This window comes from Nuphar pumila, chromosome 5, assembly GCF_984573655.1.
Source record: "Nuphar pumila chromosome 5, dmNupPumi1.hap1.1, whole genome shotgun sequence".
Classification (NCBI taxonomy): Eukaryota; Viridiplantae; Streptophyta; class Magnoliopsida; order Nymphaeales; family Nymphaeaceae; genus Nuphar; species Nuphar pumila.
Window position 1 is genome coordinate 40,940,959 of NC_143253.1, and position 17,812 is coordinate 40,958,770.

The following is a 17,812-nucleotide window of genomic DNA, read 5'->3' on the forward strand; positions in this document are numbered from 1 at the left end:
CTAAATTAAGCATATAACATTTAATCTGCAATATATATACATACATGTATATATGTACGTTTTTAACTCAAGGATACAGTTTTGCGATCCTTGTCCTTTCTTTTATGTCATTTACTTTGCTGTCGCGTTTTAGTGCACAGGCTATTGCTTACACATTTAATTCAAGGATGCAGTTTTGTGATCCTTGTCCCCTTTCCTTTTTTGTCATTTATTTTGCTGTCGTGCTATTACGTGCACAGGCTATTGCTTACGCATTTATTTAGCCAAGGTATGGTTTTATACCTCGTGCACTACTTACGCAATTTATTTAGCTCGATGTGCGGTTTCACACATTGAGTATCACTTTGTCATTTACTTTGCCGCCGTGCTATTACGTGCACAGGCTATTGTTTATACAGTTTATTTGGCCGATGTACGATTTCGTATATCGTGCATTGCTTACACAGTTTATTTGGCTGATGTACGGTTTCATATATCGTGCATTGCTTACGCAGTTTATTTGGTCGATGTACGGTTTCGTACATCGTGCATTGCTTACACAGTTTATTTAGCTCATTGTGTGGTTTTACATATCGAGTCTCGCTTTATGTCAATTACTTTGCCGCCGCGCTAAAATGTGCATTGGCTTATGCTTACTCTTAAAGACGCAGATTTGCGCATGCTTGCTTAGTCTTTTAAAAAAGGAATTTCATGCAAGTTTTAAATATTTGACATATCCGTTGTTTTGAAAAGCAAAAATCAAGCTTTTGGCGGTTGCACATTCGCAACCAAGTCTTTCCCTTAACCCCGCGTAACCCTAAGAGTTACGTACGGTCATTCATTTTGATATTTGATAATGACTCAGATATCTCCGGCCAAGGGTATGGGACGTTGAGATTTTCTAAATAGAGTTGGGGTTTCTTTCTGAGAAACTTATACCCCTCTCGTTATAGCGGTACTATCTAACATGCACGACATGTTAGTACTACGATGATTGGATGGATGGGATATTTGTGACGATCTCGTATCGTGTAAAGTGCACAATGATATAAAAATATTTTGAAAGACCAATTCATGTCAAACTAAACTAAAATGGTTACATTGTAATATATGTATTTATTTTTACAACCTAGTGGGACACGCAAGAACGTATCCTATTTGTATCATTTTTCTTCTACTTGCTCTTTGTCAAAAGACGCGGGTTATGTATGGGCGCTAGAGTTTTAAAGAAAAGGGATTCCTTGCTAGAATCCAACTTTCCAAATACGTAGTTTTGCAAAGCAAAGTCTGCACGTTATAGGTTGCGAAATTGCAACTAAGCTTTCCCGAGTCAGCGCATTTTGGGAGAAATGTTTTACAACTTCGGTTTGAGTTTCTGATATGACTCGGATAACCTCGGTTGGGGGCATGAGCATATGCTTGTGCGGGGTTCTGCTGAGAAACCCATACCCCGTTTATCGCAGACAGTATCGCAAGACATACACAACATGCCGATACTACGATAAATGGATGAGAGATCCATGGCGACCTCGTATCGTGCAAGTTGCACAAGGATATACGAGTGTTTTCAAAGACTAGATCATGTCAAACTAAATAATATAGTTGTATCGTTTCTTTTATGAAACAATGAAGTTGGGGTTTCTTTTGAGAAACCAATACTCCTCTCATCATATTTGTACTTTTAGACAGACACTGTATGTTAGTACTATGATGATTGGATGAGAGGTTCGAGTAATCTTGAAGCGTGCAAATGACACATTATGGAAATCACATAATGGTGATGATCGCCTTCACAGGCAAGATGCTCGAACTGGTTTGAAAGACCAGAGCATATAGAATGAGTCTTCAGTTAAATAAAACCTGACGTACCCATTCGCTCCACTATTTTTCGTCAAAAGAGAGGATAAGATGGTATAAAAACTCTAACGGACAGGTTGTTAACAACCACCCCTCGAGCAAATGACTCGGTGTCCCTAGTTATCAGAGTTAGGAGAGACTATAAAAAATTATCCTAGGTGGTAGATTCCATAAACTTCTACAAAAGTTGGATGCATCCCTTGCTACGTATGCTTTTGGGGAATTCTCTCTCGGTCACTGGTCGTTTCTTTAGGAGTGGCCTCAGCTAGCTATTTGGGGTATCGAAAATACATGGCATAATAAACCCCCAAATTAATTTCAGTTGTTTTTATGTTTCGCGCCTGTGCGTACCTGCATGATAACTAATATCGAAATAAAGTTATCATGTTCACATTACTTGTTGAATTGCGTATTATGTTTGAATTAAATGCATAAGCTAGATATGTTCACATTACTTGTTGAATTGCGTATCTTGTATGAATTAAATGATATACCAAATTTGTTTTATATCGTCATACTTGTGCACCTACCAGTTTTTCATGAAACTGACCCATCTTATAGGTACAGGTGATGATTAGGTCAGTATAACATCCGATGGCACGATGACGTAATGAGATCAAGATGATACTCTTTCCCTGACATTTCGCTTCTGAGGATATTTCTGTAATTTTGCATAAGGGTTTTCTTGAAAATCTCTTTTGTATAAACTCTAAATTATTAAAACTGCATTTCTTTTTAATCTATTTAGTTTTGAATGTACAAAGTTTCAAATCCGTTGTATAAAGGAAAGGTTTCTCAAGTAATGCGCCAAAGGTCCATTGACTTGCTATTTCAAACACCATTTTTTCGTTGAACTGCTATTTTTAAACTCTGAAAAATGATCAATTTCAAAGCTTTCAAACTTTTCGTAAAAAGTTACAAGTCCTGGATTTTGGGGGCATTACAAAAGAGGGCTGGGGTCCTCCTTCATCTTCGTCTTCTCCTCCTTGTTCTCCCTCATGTGGAGAGAGAGAGAGAGAGAGAGAGAGAGAGAGAGAGAGAGAGAGAGAGAGAGAGAGAGAGAGATGGTGGGGCTGGGTCCTCCTTGGCTCCTCCATCTTCTTCGTCTTTGTCTTCTCCTCCTTGTTCTCTTTCATGGAGAGAGAGAGAGAGAGAGAGGTAGTGGGGATGGCTAATAAAAGAGGGATGGGGTCACGAGGTACCCCCTTCCCCTTTATAATAAAAGGGTAACCCCATCCCTTTTTATAATAAAAGGGAGATGGGGGTTTACATAATAGAAGGGGATGGAGTTATGGGCTACCCCTTCCCCTTATATAACCACATCCCCATATATATATATATATATATATATATACCCTCCCGCACCCCCGCACCCAAGTTTTTTTAAGGTGCCACACCCGCATCCGCATCCACACCTATGTGACATAGGTTTTTAAGGACAGCACACAATATTTTACTTGGTAAAGTATTGGGTCGGGATTTCTTCGACTTTCTGTTTATCTTCTGTTTTGGTGATTATACAATTTCTACAAAAAGGCCTTTTTGCTGTGATGTATAAATTTAGGGTGTGGGGCAAGTTGGTGCAGGTGGTGATCTTATTTAGTCATTAAATTCAATATTTCCTAGATGTGCCGAGTTTCTGTTTACACTGTTGAACATATCATGCCCCTTCACTAAGCTAATCATCATTCACATTTCATTATATATTAACTGGTAAAACCATATTTTCTTTCGTTAATCTTGGGAATTGCATTTTTTTCCCTTTTTCGCAAGTGATGCTTTAAGAAAAGAAAAAGAATAAGGAATGTTGACAGATAAATTTTGTAGGTTTTACGATCAACACATGTGTGTCCCCTTCTCTCTTAGCCTCTTAGGGATAATGCCGTGAAGTAATTAGACATCCCAGGGGCATTTTGGTCTAATATTTTATAAAAGGCATGTCTAATATGTATTAAATGTGCAAGGGTATTTTTGTACTTCATTAATTGTTCTTCAATATAATAGAGAATATGTGATGTTATCCTTTTGGTTGCAGCAATACTTTCCTCTCTCTTTTCTTCATTTTCTTCTCTCCTAACAAGGGGCTCACATCCCGAAGTGAAAGTTAATATTTCATTTTTATTGAGCATGACCATGTTAGGTGTGTCTTTGCTGAAAATTTAATACTTATGGAAATCCCTGAAAAAGAAGAATCATGCTAAATTTTAATTCTAGGTTCATTATTTTAGTGACACCTTTGGAGTACAGATACTGTCACAATCCTATATATATATATATATATATATATATATAGGAAAACATGTAACAGTGGACCGGAAAATGTAGGACGCGTGCCTGACGTTAATCTGTGCGATTTTTGGGTTTTTAGCAGTAGTCCTTGACCACCGCTAAAGCCTCTTTTTTGGCTCAACAGGCGCCCACCACTGATCGCGCCCGTGATCAGCAGTGGGTGAGCATCCGACCCGACAGTGGATGATTTTCTAATCCACTGTTACGGGCTACTATATATATATATTTATTTATGAAATGGAAACCTACAAAATGAGCACGGTGCTAAATGATACATGCTATTGGATTTCTGGTGTTTTTTTCGAAATTCTGACCCCATAGCTGTGTTCAGCATGATTGATTTACTAAAAATAGACACTTGGATCATGCATTTTGGATGGAAAAAATGGTATTTGGAACCTCGAAAATTTATGAAAATTGTGGGATGTTGATTTTTGAAACCTTATGAAAACTTATCCATGCATCAGAATCAAATGCTCCAAGAAGTGATTCCTATAAAAACAAGCATATAGATCACATCTGTACGGTCAGAATTTCAAAAAAAACACCGGAAATCCAATAGCATGTTTCATTTAGCACCGTGCCCATTTTGTAGGTTTCCATTTTCCTATATATATATATGTGTGTGTGTGTGTGAGGATTTGGTTTACATAGAGTTAACTTAAAGATAAATACATATTGACTTGAATATTGTTTCTACTGCCTAAAACTTTCCCATACTTTTGCTCTTCTGAAGATCCTGCTGTTTCTGGTGTTTGCTCTTCTATTTTTGGGCATTGCTGGTGATTGATAACTTCAACATGTTTTTCTTGGGGGTGTTTTGATAAATGGTAATTGATTACCATATAATATAAGCATGTGTTCTTTATGTGTTTCAGCCATACAAATGCTTAGACATGGAATACACATTCCAATGTTTGGGTGTTGAATACCTTCAGCTGATTGATCATCATCTCTTTTGACAGCTATGTGCTAAAGTTGGAAAAAGCTGATGTATATCGCTTACCTTATTTATCAAGCGGTGGGCCTGGATTTGGTTTGTACTAGCCCTTTCTTACATAACTCTTCATGGTTTATCCTCTTAGATGCTGACATGAAAGTGGCATTTTTCAAAAAAGTGATTTTAGAAGCTGTGAAAAAATATGGTCCATGGATATAGACAAAAGAAAAGGGAAAAAATCTCATATCATCATCAAGAAACTCCATGTATTTTTGTTGCTAATGCTCAAGCTTTTAGCTAGACTACATGCATGAGGGTCACATGCCAGTGGTAGGTTACACTTATCTAGTAACCTCTTGAAATGAAGATTCTGGTGTTTAGTTTGTGGGTTTATCTTTTTCCATGCTTATGTTGTTTGGCATTTCCATGTATGGAAGCCTTTTGTCATCTTTAACAATTCTTCTTTGTATTAATTGCTCTTTTCTCTGTCTGTGAAACTTATATCTGCTCTTGACGTCTTTTTTTTTTGTTTTATCTTCAATTTAGCTTTATATTTTCTAGTATTTGTACCATTTGTTATACAGAAATGACATTACATTTGGATTTGGAGTACTCATTGCTGTTTGGTAGCATGCTGTTTCATTGCTTATATATGTGCATCTGGGACTGTATGTTTTCTGTTTTCTTTTTCTACTTTAGAAGTATTATTTGCACTTCTTTGACTGCACCGGGGTACCAGAAAAAGGATCTAACAAAAATCAAAATCAAAATAAGTATGGCCTGATGTTTTTGTGCCATGTAATGCATTGATGCCTAAGGAAGTTGGGGACCTTTGGAGGCTGTTGGGCCTTGGAAAAAAGACAGGCTCTGAAAAAGGAAATTCCCAAATCTCCTATTTGGGAGGGATTTGCAAAAGAAAAAGCAAATCCCTCCAAGTTAGTCCTCAAAACCCCAAGTTTCTCTCAAACATCCTTGTACCAAATACCATCGCTTAAGACATTGCCATGCTGCTGAAGATATTGCAACCAAAATCAGTATTTTAATGTCAATACATGTTTCATACAGAAACCATGATGGTCAAACAGCAAGCCTGTTTCATGTTAACCAAATGTTATGGGTTCAAATCACAAGAGGGGCTGCTCACTTGTGACTTGAAAAGTATTAAAAAGTGTCAGATTGGAAAGATAAAAGATTTTCTGATCCTTAGCGAGCTTTATGTTCTATCAATTATTTGCTACCTCTTCTTGTCTATGTAGTAAAAAGTGGCGACTAGGCACCTAACTGGCCTAGTTGTAGGAAAAACTGTAACGCCGCAAAATCTCGAACTTGTAAATTTTAGGAAAAATTTAAAACTTTACAATCAATCATTTTTCAGAATTAAAAATGATAGTTCAACGGAAACAATGTTTGAAAAGAACAAGTCAATGAACCTTGGGCAGATTACATGCAAACATCCCTTTCAACGATTTAGGTTTGTATCTCCATACATTCAAAGGGGACGGTATAAAGATCAAGAGAGAATTCCCCAAAGGCCACTAGTAAATAAGGGATGCATCCGAACTTCTGCAGAAGTCAGTGGGATCTACTACCTAGGATAATATTTAGTAGCCTAGTCCCCTACCTTCGATGACCAGAGACGCCGAATCATTACCACTCGAAGATCATAGTTGTCAACAACTTGTCCATCAGAGTTTGTACCTCTTATCTTCTTTTTTGACAGAACCAAAGGATAAATGGGTATGTCAGGTCTTATTTTATCTGACAACCCATTCAATATGCTCTGGTCTTTTAAACCAAATCGAACATCTTGCTTATGAAGGCGATCATCTATGTTTATGTGATTTCGTATAATATGATGCATTGTCGCACTACAAGGTTATCATAAACCTTCAGTCTATTCATTATCATACTAGCATGTCATGCATATCTGATAGTATTACAACGATGAAAAAGATATTGGTTTCTCAGAAAGAAATCCAAACACAACATTAAAAATCACGATATCTCGTGCCTTAGGTTGGGAAATATTTGATTTATTCCAGATACAGAAAAGGACCTAACTTACATAGCATCAAAGGCCACGTAGTCGAAGCTTTTTCGTTATGTTGGTTCAAAGAGAAAACTCAATTGCGAATTTCTGAGTCATGCCAATCTCGACTTATTTTAAGGTTTGAACCAGGTTGAAAAGGTATTTTGAAGAACACCCCAATGATAAGGAGTTGTTTGATAAGCCCAGACGCGACAACATTGATGCATGCTAGCATAGGAGCCTTGTTTTATATGTAGGATAAGCGATGCATATGAATGTCGAATATCGCGAATATGCGAACGTAAAACAATTGTTTTATTTTTCGAGACATCAGAGCATGTGAGCTTAAAATCTCACATGTAGATTTTTTTAAAATTAAGTTTCAGCAAGGATGCACAAATCTGCGTCTTTAAATAAGTCAGTACTAATGTAATATAAAGCAAGCAGGAGTACGCAAAACTGCGTACTCTAAATAGATGTGCACGTAATTGAAATAGAACAAGAGTACGTAAAACTGTGTACCCTGTATGATTTTATATATGTATATATATATATATATATATATATATATATATATATATATATATATATATATATATATATATATATATTAAAGCAGAAGCCTATGCACACGATAGTGAGATGACAAAGTAAATAGCGTAAAACAGGGCGCGGTGTGTGAAACCACACATCGGGCTAAACAAATTGTATAAGCAAGTCTCAGTGCACGAAAGTGTACATCAGGTTAAGTAAATTCCACAAGCAAGGCCCGGTGTACAAAACCATACATCGAGCTAAGTAAATTGCGTAAGGCTCGGTGTACGAAACTGTACATCTGACTAAGTAAATTGTGTAACGAAAGATCCTATGCACATTACAACGTGACAATAAAGTAAATAACGTAATTTAAATGAGACAAGAATATGCAAAACTACATCCTTGAGTTAAAAGCATACATATATATATTGGATGTAAATATAATACATATATATTAGAAAGGTTCTGTCTGAAAAGATGTCTATATGTATTTGAGTCCAAATCGGGTCTGGATCCAAACCTGTGTTCGTGTCTTATTATGTTTTAATTTATACAGGGCTGACACACTTTATTAATGGCATGTTTGTAATTTATTTATGTTGTAAAAGGGTATTTTAGTACCCTAAACTTTGTGTTAGACAAAACATATAATGAGAATAGTGTATGCTGATTCCTACATTGGGAATCATGGGTTTCTCCAGCAGCTCACTCTCTCTCTGCGTCTTCCATTCTTCTCGTATGATAGAACTCTAGATGTCATAAATTCTAACATGGTATTAGAGCCATGCTAGAACTGGATCTTGGATTGCTTCCAAAAGGTATGACTAGAGAGATCTTCTAGTCTCGCAAGTCAAGAATTGATTCTTCTTTTTTGGTCATTTTTTTGATACACGCAATCGCTCCTCTATCTCATTGTTTCTTTCTTGATCAGATCTGATCAGAGGCAGATTTGATCATGTCTTCTATTTCTCCTTAATCTCATCGTTTCTTTCTTGATCAGATCTGATCAGAGGCAAATCTGATTGCATTTTATATTTCTCTATCTTCATATTGCCCACCGTGATTAGATCTGAATCAAACGAGCTGATCAGAGACAAATCTGTTTGCGTTTTCTATTTTCTCTATTTTCATATTACTCATCCTGATCAGATCTGAATCAAACCAGATTTGATCAAAAGAGTTAATCAGATATGATTTTATTCCAAGTCTCATCTTCCTTCCATTTCAATCTTTAAACAAACAAAAGGAAGGACCGGTTATTCTAATTAGATATGGACAATAATCAGATCTGATCAGAACTCAATATCTGATTTGAACCATTACTAGATCTGTGCTTCCTTTCTTGTCTCAGATCTCTGCTTCCTTTCTTGTCTCAGATCTCTGCTTCCTTCCCTATCGTCCACTGCCCTTCACGCAGCCCAATATAAGTTTTTTTTACAAAGGAAACTAAATTTCTGTCTATATTCAGTAGTCTGCATGACTGCTTGCACTCTGTAAAAGGAAAATATTAAAGTCTATCCCTGCAAAAAAAAAAACGGTAGCAGAATTCTTTTTGAGACTAAAGGTTTCCTTTTGATATATTGATTTCTTAAGTTATCGTCGGGTTGTGTGCTGGACATATTCTTCCTTTTGAAACATGGACTCGTTCCCTTCCCAGTCTAGCCTTTCTTCAAGCTTTCTTAGTCAATTTGTGTCTGAAAAGTTGAATAATTCTAATTTCTTGACTTGGAAGAGGTAGATCGTTCATTTCATAAGGAGTCAGTATCTTTCTAGACATCTAGATGGATCTATTTTGGTCCCTTCAGAGTTTATATCACGCGAAGAAAAGGATAGTAAAGGAGCATCTACCACAGTGTATATCAGAAACCCAGAGTATGTAACCTGGATGAAAAGGGACCAGGCATTGGTTGCTTATGTCACTTCTATATTGTCACAAGAGGTGCTTGTGGCAATTCCAGATGACTGTTCAGCTATGCAGCTGTGGGATAGATTAATTCATATATATTCACAGGTTTCTCAGGCCAAGGTGATGTTTCTTAAAAGAGAATTTCAGATGTTGAGAAGGGTCTTCATGACTATCATGGAGTACTTGAACAAAATGAAGATCGTTACAGATCAACTAGCAGTTATGGGTTGTGCCATGAGTGATAAAGACATGGTACAACAAACTCGGAGTGGGTTGGGGCGTGACTACCACATGATTGTTACTTCTTTATTATGTTTACCTGATCTATCCAGATTTGAAGATCTGCGTGCAAAACTATTACAATATGAGATGACCTTGAAAGGGTTCTCTGAAGAATCACACGTGCACAGAAGATGTTCTTGCCACAGGGGTAGCCTATGGATAAGGACGAAAAAGTTATGATTTTCGGAGGAGAGGACAAGGAAGAAATGGGCAAGGAGGCCGTGGAACCTACGCCCAACATACCTCTCAACTCATAGCGACAAAGGCCAATTCCTACTTGTTTCCTGTGTAATAAAAAGGGGCACATCAAGGCTAACTGCTCGCTCAATTCTCAAAATAAAGGAAAATCAACACAAACAGAAGTTAAGAGACAAACTGATAGTTCAAAGGCCAGTGGAGAAGTAAAGGAGTTGTTGGTGTCAACTTTGACAGGATTAAATCTGAAACAGAATGATTAGGATACTTGGTATGTTGACTCCGGAGTAGCGACTCATGTTATTGGTGATGCTGGTAAGCTCCTAAATCTTGTTCGTTACGTTGGTAGAAATAGCATAGTTAGTGGAGATGGATCTCATCATTCTATTTTTCACATTAGAAACTCTGTTATTCCTATGCCAAAGTCCTCTCAGAGTCTTTCAAAAGTTCTTTATGCTCCTAACATCAAGAAAAATATTGTTTCTGTTTCTAAGCTTGTTGATGATATCAATACTTTAGTTGAATTTACTCATTTTGTTCATGTCAAGGACCTTTGCACGAGGGAGACATTCACTGAAGGAAAATGACAGGGCAATATGTATGTTTTCTAAAAAGATCCTTCTACTCGTGTTCACCCTGTTGATCCCAACTTGAAGCTCTCCTTATCATCGTCTTCGGTGATTCCTAAATGTATTTTTAGTGTCTTTGAATGTAATAAGTTAAATCTTTGGCATGATCGTTTAGGTCATTGCAGTAGTTATTTCATTGAGAAGCTTGTCTCAGATAATTTCATTTCCAAGTCTAGTTTAGGGCTAAATGTCGATGACAAAAAATGTTCTAGCTGTCTTTTATATAAGAGTCATGTTCTACCTTTTCATTCTATAATAAAAGAGCTTCAAGACCTTTTGAGATTATCTGTTCTGATGTTTGGGGGCCTGCCCCAGTTGCCTCTGTATCTGAAATTATATATTATCTTATATTTGTTGATAGTTATTCTCGCTACACCTAAATTTTCTTTATGAAATACAAGTCTGAGACTTTCAAGTTGTTCTAAAATTTTTACTCCTTTGTCAAGAATCAATTCTATGCTTCCAATGTGATAAAGTAGGTGAGTTCTCTTCAAGTGACTTTATTACTTTTCTCCTAAGTAATGGAAGAAGTAGAAAGGTGTCTCGCCCTCATATACTTCAACAGAATGTGATTGCTGAAAGGAAGCATCGCCATATTGTTGAGAGTGCAATGAGTATGATGCATGATAGTAATCTTCCCATTACTCTGTGGGTAGAAGTTTTTCTTTCAGCAGTTCATGTGATAAATCGATTGCCCATGACTATTTTGGAGAACAAATCTCCTTATTTTTCCCTGTTTGGAGTTCATCCCAACTATCATGATTTGCGCATGTTTGGTTGTATATGTTATGTTCATATTGACAGTTCAATGAGGCATAAGTTTCAGGACAAGGCCTTAAAGTGCAGGTTTGTGGGATATGCGAATGACTATAAGGGATACAGGTGTTATGATCCTACGAGTAAACACATCAAGATATCAAGAAATGTTGTCTTTGATGAACTAAACTTCGATCATCAACCTATCACTTCTGAATTAAATTCCAGAGTTGAGGTCTATCACCCCTGGTTGAATTGTGAGTTTTTCTCTAGTACTAATGATATTTGTTCTTCAAATTGTGCTAAAAGGGATAGGGGACTATGCTTGTTGACAGGTTGACTTCACAGGAGAGTATATAACCACCCTTGAAACCAGAAAGGTATAAAGGCCTCGTTTATACTCGATGAGGAAGAGAGGCGCCCTCTATTTTAATCAGGAGATGGATACACCTACTTTTGCCCTAACCTTCGATGTTAGAAGATCCACTCGCTCTCGTCATCTGAAAGATGGGTCAGTTATGAAAATTTTTTGCTGGATTTTCAACTCTTTCTAACTTCTTTGGGCAAGGAAGATGAGCCCACAACATTTTATCAAGCAGCAAGTTCTAGAAGATGGATTGAAGCGATGAATAAAGAAATGGAAGCCCTTTATAAATATGGTACTTGGTATGTTATTCCTAGACCACCTGATAGAAATGTAGTTGGGTCGAAGTGGGTGTACAAACTAAAGTACAAACCAAATGGATCTATCGAACGGTACAAGGTGAGACTTGTTGCAAAGGGTTTTACATAAGAGCAAGGACTTGATTATGATGAGACCTTCACTCCAGTTGTGAAAATAGGAACAATCAGAGTCATATTATTCTTAGCTATTGAACAACAATGGATTCTTAGTCAACTTGATGTCAAAAATGCTTTTCTACATGGAGATCTAAAAAAGAAAGTGTACATAGAGTAACCCATTGGATATGCAGAAGGAGATCCTACAAAATACCTGTGCAAATTAAGAAGAGAGATATATGGGTTGAAGTAGGCATCCCGTTCTTGGTTTGATAGTTTCTCTCTTAAAATACAAAAGTATGACTTTAGTCGATCTCTTCTTGACCACTCTCTGTTTATATTCAAGAGCCAAGATATAGTTACTCTGTTATTGATATATGTAGATGATATTATCATCACAGGTAACTCCATGGATCATATTAAGGAGGTCAAGCAGCTCTTGAATCAGAGATTCAAAATGAAGGATCTTGGGAAACTGCGATACTTCCTTAGAGTTGAAGTTGACAGCACCACTGAAGGAATGACTCTCACCCAACATAAGTACACCATCGACATTATCAGCAAGGCATGTATGAAAGAGTGCAAACCTTTAGGAACTCCCAGTGTTCTTCACCAGAAACTCAGTTCCCAAGTTGGAGATCTATATGAGGATCCTACAAAGTATCGCAACATAGTCAGGATGTTGCAATATTTCACTTTCACTCGACCTGATATTGTTTACTCAGTTAATCAAGTATCCCAGTTCATGCATGAGCCACATGTGGGGCAGATCGTTAAACGAATACTTCGGTATTTGAAGGGAACCATCAGGGATGGTCTTCTGTATAGAAAGAAGATGAATGGGCAGAATGCACATGAGCTCATTGTTTACACTGATGCCGACTGGGTGGGAGTTCCAGATGAACACAGGTCAGTATCAGGCTATTGCATTTTTGTTGGGATGAATCTGGTATCCTGGAGTAGTAGAAAACAAAAGACAATTGCCAGAACAAGTATAGAGACCAAATATAGATCAATGGCAGCCGACACTGCTGAGGCTACATGGATTAGGCACCTTTGACAGAGTTAGGAGAATCGGTCTCTCGATCCCTTCTCTTATGTGATAATCAAAGTGCCATCAATGTGTCCTTCATTCAACCATGCATTGACCTGATTAGTGATATCTTCTTCAAATCTCCCATTCGATATTACAACCAAATGGGAGATTTGAAGAAGATATCACTAATCAGGTCAATGCCAGTTGGGTTAAGTGGAGATAAGTTAGTAGTGTGCTATGTGATAAAAGAGTATCTCTATGACTGAAAGGACGTTTTTACAAGACTGCTATAAGACCAACACTATTATATGGAGCTAAATGTTGGGCGACGAAAAAACGACAAGAAGACAACGTGCATATTGCAGAGATGCATATGTTAAGATGGATGTTCGGGGTTACAAGAAAGGATAAAATTGAAAATAAATATATTAGAATGCGCCTAGGAGTCAGTCCAATAAAGGATAAAATAAGTGAATGTCGTTTAAGATGGTTTGGACATGTTGCACGAAGGCCTCTCACGGCGCTTGTGAGAAAGATTGACATGGTACAAGTAGGAGTTAGGAAAAGCTGAAGACCAATGACGACTTGGAAGGAGGCAGTTAAAGGTGATATGAAATATTGTATAGTGATTGAAGTTTTAGCTTTAAATAGACAGGAATGAAGAAACATGGCTCGTAGTTGGGACAAGGTTTAATGATGATGATGGTCACAAATATTGGTATCGGCTATATCTTGGTGAGGCTATTTCTCACGATATTATAGGGTTGGTGATAAATCTCATGGCTTAAAAAAATTAAAAAATTCTAAAAGAAACAAAAATAAGAAAATATCATGTAGACAATAAAATACATATATAATAAAAGAAAGAAGAAAAACATATTTAAGTTGTAGAAAATAAATAAAAGCAATAGAAATAATTGATTATACCATGATATTATCACGAGAATATCGTTATATAAACAAATTGGAGATATTTTCAAAATATCGCGATATTTTACCTATAATAATGTTCGCTGAAAATACAATGATAATATCATGATATTTTGAAAATATTTCTGATATCTATGACTATGGTATATATATTTATACATATATATATTATATTAATATATATATATATATATATTATGTTAATATATATATATATTCTGTTAATATATTCTGATTTTTATGTTTATATATATATATGTATATATATCATGTTTTTGTGATATATATATATATATATTCTATTAATATGTTCTGAAATTCTCTGTTAGTATATTCTGATCTTTTTGTTAATATATTCTGCTAATATATTTTGAATTCTTTGTTGATTAATTTTATGCTGCATACATGTTTGTGATTAATTTTACTAATTTATTTATAAATTTTTGTATTTTTTATTTTTTTAATTGAGGTACCAACGTGTCTAACTTGTCACGCCTAGTCTTTGACCAGTCTTTAAGGGTTTGCCGACTAGGGACCGACCAGCGGTTTTGACTACATACCTTCTTGCCATGAGTTTGGGCTCAAGTACCTGGTTGCTTCATGCCATTGAGTTGTATAGTACTAGCATCATACCAATGCTGGAACAAGTCATTACACTTACATTTAAAGCTACCACATCAATTGAAATTTTTACCTTTTTTGTTTTGCATGATTATGAGAGACAATGTAATTTAATTTGGATCCCACTTTATCGATTTACTTCTGATGTTGTTCAATGTTTCTTATTTTTGTGATCTCAGCTTTGCTCGAGGCAGCAAGAAAAGCTGATTTTAAGGATCTGGCAAGCCGAATAGCTAATGGTTTTTCATCCGAAAGGTGAGTCTGAAATTTAGAAAAATTATCTGTCAAGTTACTGCATTTCTTTTCCGCCTCACATGGGGCATCTTTTTGGCTCATGATTCATAAATGCCAGAAGTTTTATAGCTTTATTCAACCTTCTTCTGCTAATGCCATGATCTCTTAATTTAAAAACATTAAATCTCAGAAAGACTTCCTTATTTCGACATTTTTCTTTCTAGGTGTTTGCTGTAGGCTTCAAGAATTATGAGCTATATATCTTTACGCTTTCATCCTAGTGCAGAATGCCCTTTTTCGGGCCCAAAACCCAGAATTTGGCTCCATTGAAATTTACCTGATTGGGATTGTGTCTTTTCAAACTTAACCTTCTATCTCGTCTCCTAATAACATTTGAAAGCCTCTCTTTTCTAGTTTATGTATGCTTTCTTCTTACCTCTAGTAACCCAGTTCAAATTACCCATGTAAGTCAACATCCATCTATTAGAGGGATATAAACTGTCACCTATGGCCGGCTGTACCTTTTTGTTCCTCTCCTCTGAAATGTTAAACCTTCTATCTAGCTTTAAGAGACATGTTAGGGAAGGCATTACTATGAACGAGTCAGATCTTTGTTGGGCATCTGACATAAACTGAACCCAGATTTCTGGGTATGGGTGTAAAAGTCCAGACCTGAATAGCATTCAAGTCATCCTGAACCCAACCCGAATAGTGTAGAGGTTTGGTTGGAGCTATGATTTTTGTTGGATATACATTCCAACCTGAGTATTTTATATGTATTAAGTAAAAAAATATTTGAAACACTTTGAATCATGAACCAACATAACCCGAAGTCCACTACATGCTATCTGGGTGGGTTTGGGTGCACTTTGATGGTTGGATATTGACCCTTTGACAGCCTCAAGGGCAGGTGCAGGACAGAAGTACTAAGGTAGAACTATTGTATTCACTGGTTTGAAAAGAACAAAGTACCAAAGTGGACATAGAGGGGATGGAATTCTTGTTATTTGATTTGGCTAACAATTGCAGCTTGATTTTTTACCATGATCAATTTGACGAAAGTGTTATTAGGCAGGGAAACATAAAACTGGAAACAAAATCTGGTTAAATGTTTATAGGTCAGGTGCACAAAAATTATTCTAAAAAAAACAGCACTCTGGCAGCCACTGGGTTCACTAGGTTGTGGGTCGTGAAGGCCCAAGGTTGCTGGGATAGGCATTTACACTAAAGATTATTCAGCCACATTCAGTACGCTGGCTCCCTGGTCATAGTTCACTGCCCAAAATGGAGAACCCAGTGAGTATACTGTCTTGAGCCAGCCTGATTGCTTAAAGATCTGGGCCCAGGCTGGAGGCTCATCCTAGGCAGGATACCTGAAGGTCCATCAAGCACGTAGGCTAATGCCCCAAAACTGTTCATATATGCTAACTGCTGAATTCTTTTAGTATATTGCTTCAGATGTGTTAAGGATATTATGTCAAAGAATATTCTTGTTTTCCTTGGTCCCTTTCCCTTCCTTTTCATTTTTCAGATTCATTTAGCTGTGGTTCCATTTTTCATGTAAATATAAATGACCTTTCCAAGATGTTGATTTTCCTTGCTGTTATATTGCTGCCACATTTATTGGAGACAATGACATGAACCTTTATGCATCTGAATGAAACAATCACCATGTGCAGATGGACTAAGCCAGTGCTGCTGGCATGGGGGATATCAGATAAATATTTAGCTCAATCAGAAGCTGAAGAATTTAAAAAAGGAAACCCTTCCGTTGTAAAGCTTAAGCTAATAGAAGGAGCTGGACATATGCCCCAGGAGGACTGGTAACACCTTTGCTTTTCCTATATTTCTGGTTTAAACTTGATATAGTTTGTTTTGGTTCAGAACTTTATTTTGTCCTAGTGTTTTGCGTCACTTTCTGTTTGTGCTTTTCCTGTCTAACTAATGTATGCTGTCATGAGGCATTCATAGGCCTGAGAAAGTTGTTGATGCTTTAAAAGCATTTCTGTAACCCCACAAGGAAGTAGCCAGGAAATTCATATCCTCAGAGTTCATCCGTATTTAAGATGAGTATTTCGTTCTGAGCAATGCTGTTCTAAGAAGGATGCATATTTAGGCCATTTTTGTTAACCTGCTCCAACAAAATGATCTCCAAGGTATTTTTTGTTCCTGATAGCATGAAAATTATTTTCTTGTTCCTGATTCCTGAGCTCCATTGTGGTGTATGTTGTTGCATGGTTGAATGAAAGAGACTTTTTCTCAACGAGGCTGGAAAGTTGGTATATCTGAAACTGATATGACCGGTGTCCTTGTGCTTTGCAGATAAACGGTGCAGGAATAATCCAATAGTTGGAACAGCTTCTTTGTAAGATTGAGTTGTCTCTTTTAGCCAGTGTAAGCTATACAAAGTGCAAGTCCTATGCACTGATTTAAACTTCTGAGCACTACCGTGTCTTCAATTTCATACTAGGAAGGGTTGATTGAATTGAAAGTGTTACAATTCCATTTTAGTATGGAAAGGTCCTGTTTCATTGAGTGCTGCATATTTGCATCTAATCTCTTTAGTGAAAGCAGCTTTGTACTATAATTATTTGTATTGTCATCTCTTAAGCATTGATGGTAGTATAATGCATTGTTATCCTTATAGGGATTAAGTGTAAAACCTAAGAAAAAGTTTTTAAATTTGGACCTGGGTCGGACCCGACCCGGATCCGTTCATGGGCTTAGTCGGCTGCATGCTAATAAAAGCACGCAGCGACAAAGGCAAGGAGGTCTCTCAAAACCTCCTTCCCCCCCCTCTATTCTCTCTCTC

General features: G+C 36.8%; 1 protein-coding gene across 2 annotated transcripts in view; it reads left to right on the forward strand.

Moving 5' to 3' along the window:
• The window catches only part of LOC149837434 (alpha/beta-Hydrolases superfamily protein), a 33,057-nt gene extending 15,487 nt beyond the window's left edge, over nucleotides 1–17,570 (forward strand). For both annotated transcript variants that reach the window (XM_090006038.1, XM_090006039.1), the window contains exons 8-12: nucleotides 5,091–5,161; nucleotides 14,946–15,021; nucleotides 16,680–16,823; nucleotides 16,972–17,156; nucleotides 17,323–17,570. In XM_090006038.1, the coding sequence (XP_089862164.1) occupies nucleotides 5,091–5,161; nucleotides 14,946–15,021; nucleotides 16,680–16,823; nucleotides 16,972–17,011 (331 nt within the window). In that variant the 3' untranslated portion in view covers nucleotides 17,012–17,156; nucleotides 17,323–17,570. The remainder of the gene's footprint in view (nucleotides 1–5,090; nucleotides 5,162–14,945; nucleotides 15,022–16,679; nucleotides 16,824–16,971; nucleotides 17,157–17,322) is intronic.
• The last annotated feature ends 242 nt before the right edge of the window (nucleotides 17,571–17,812 follow it).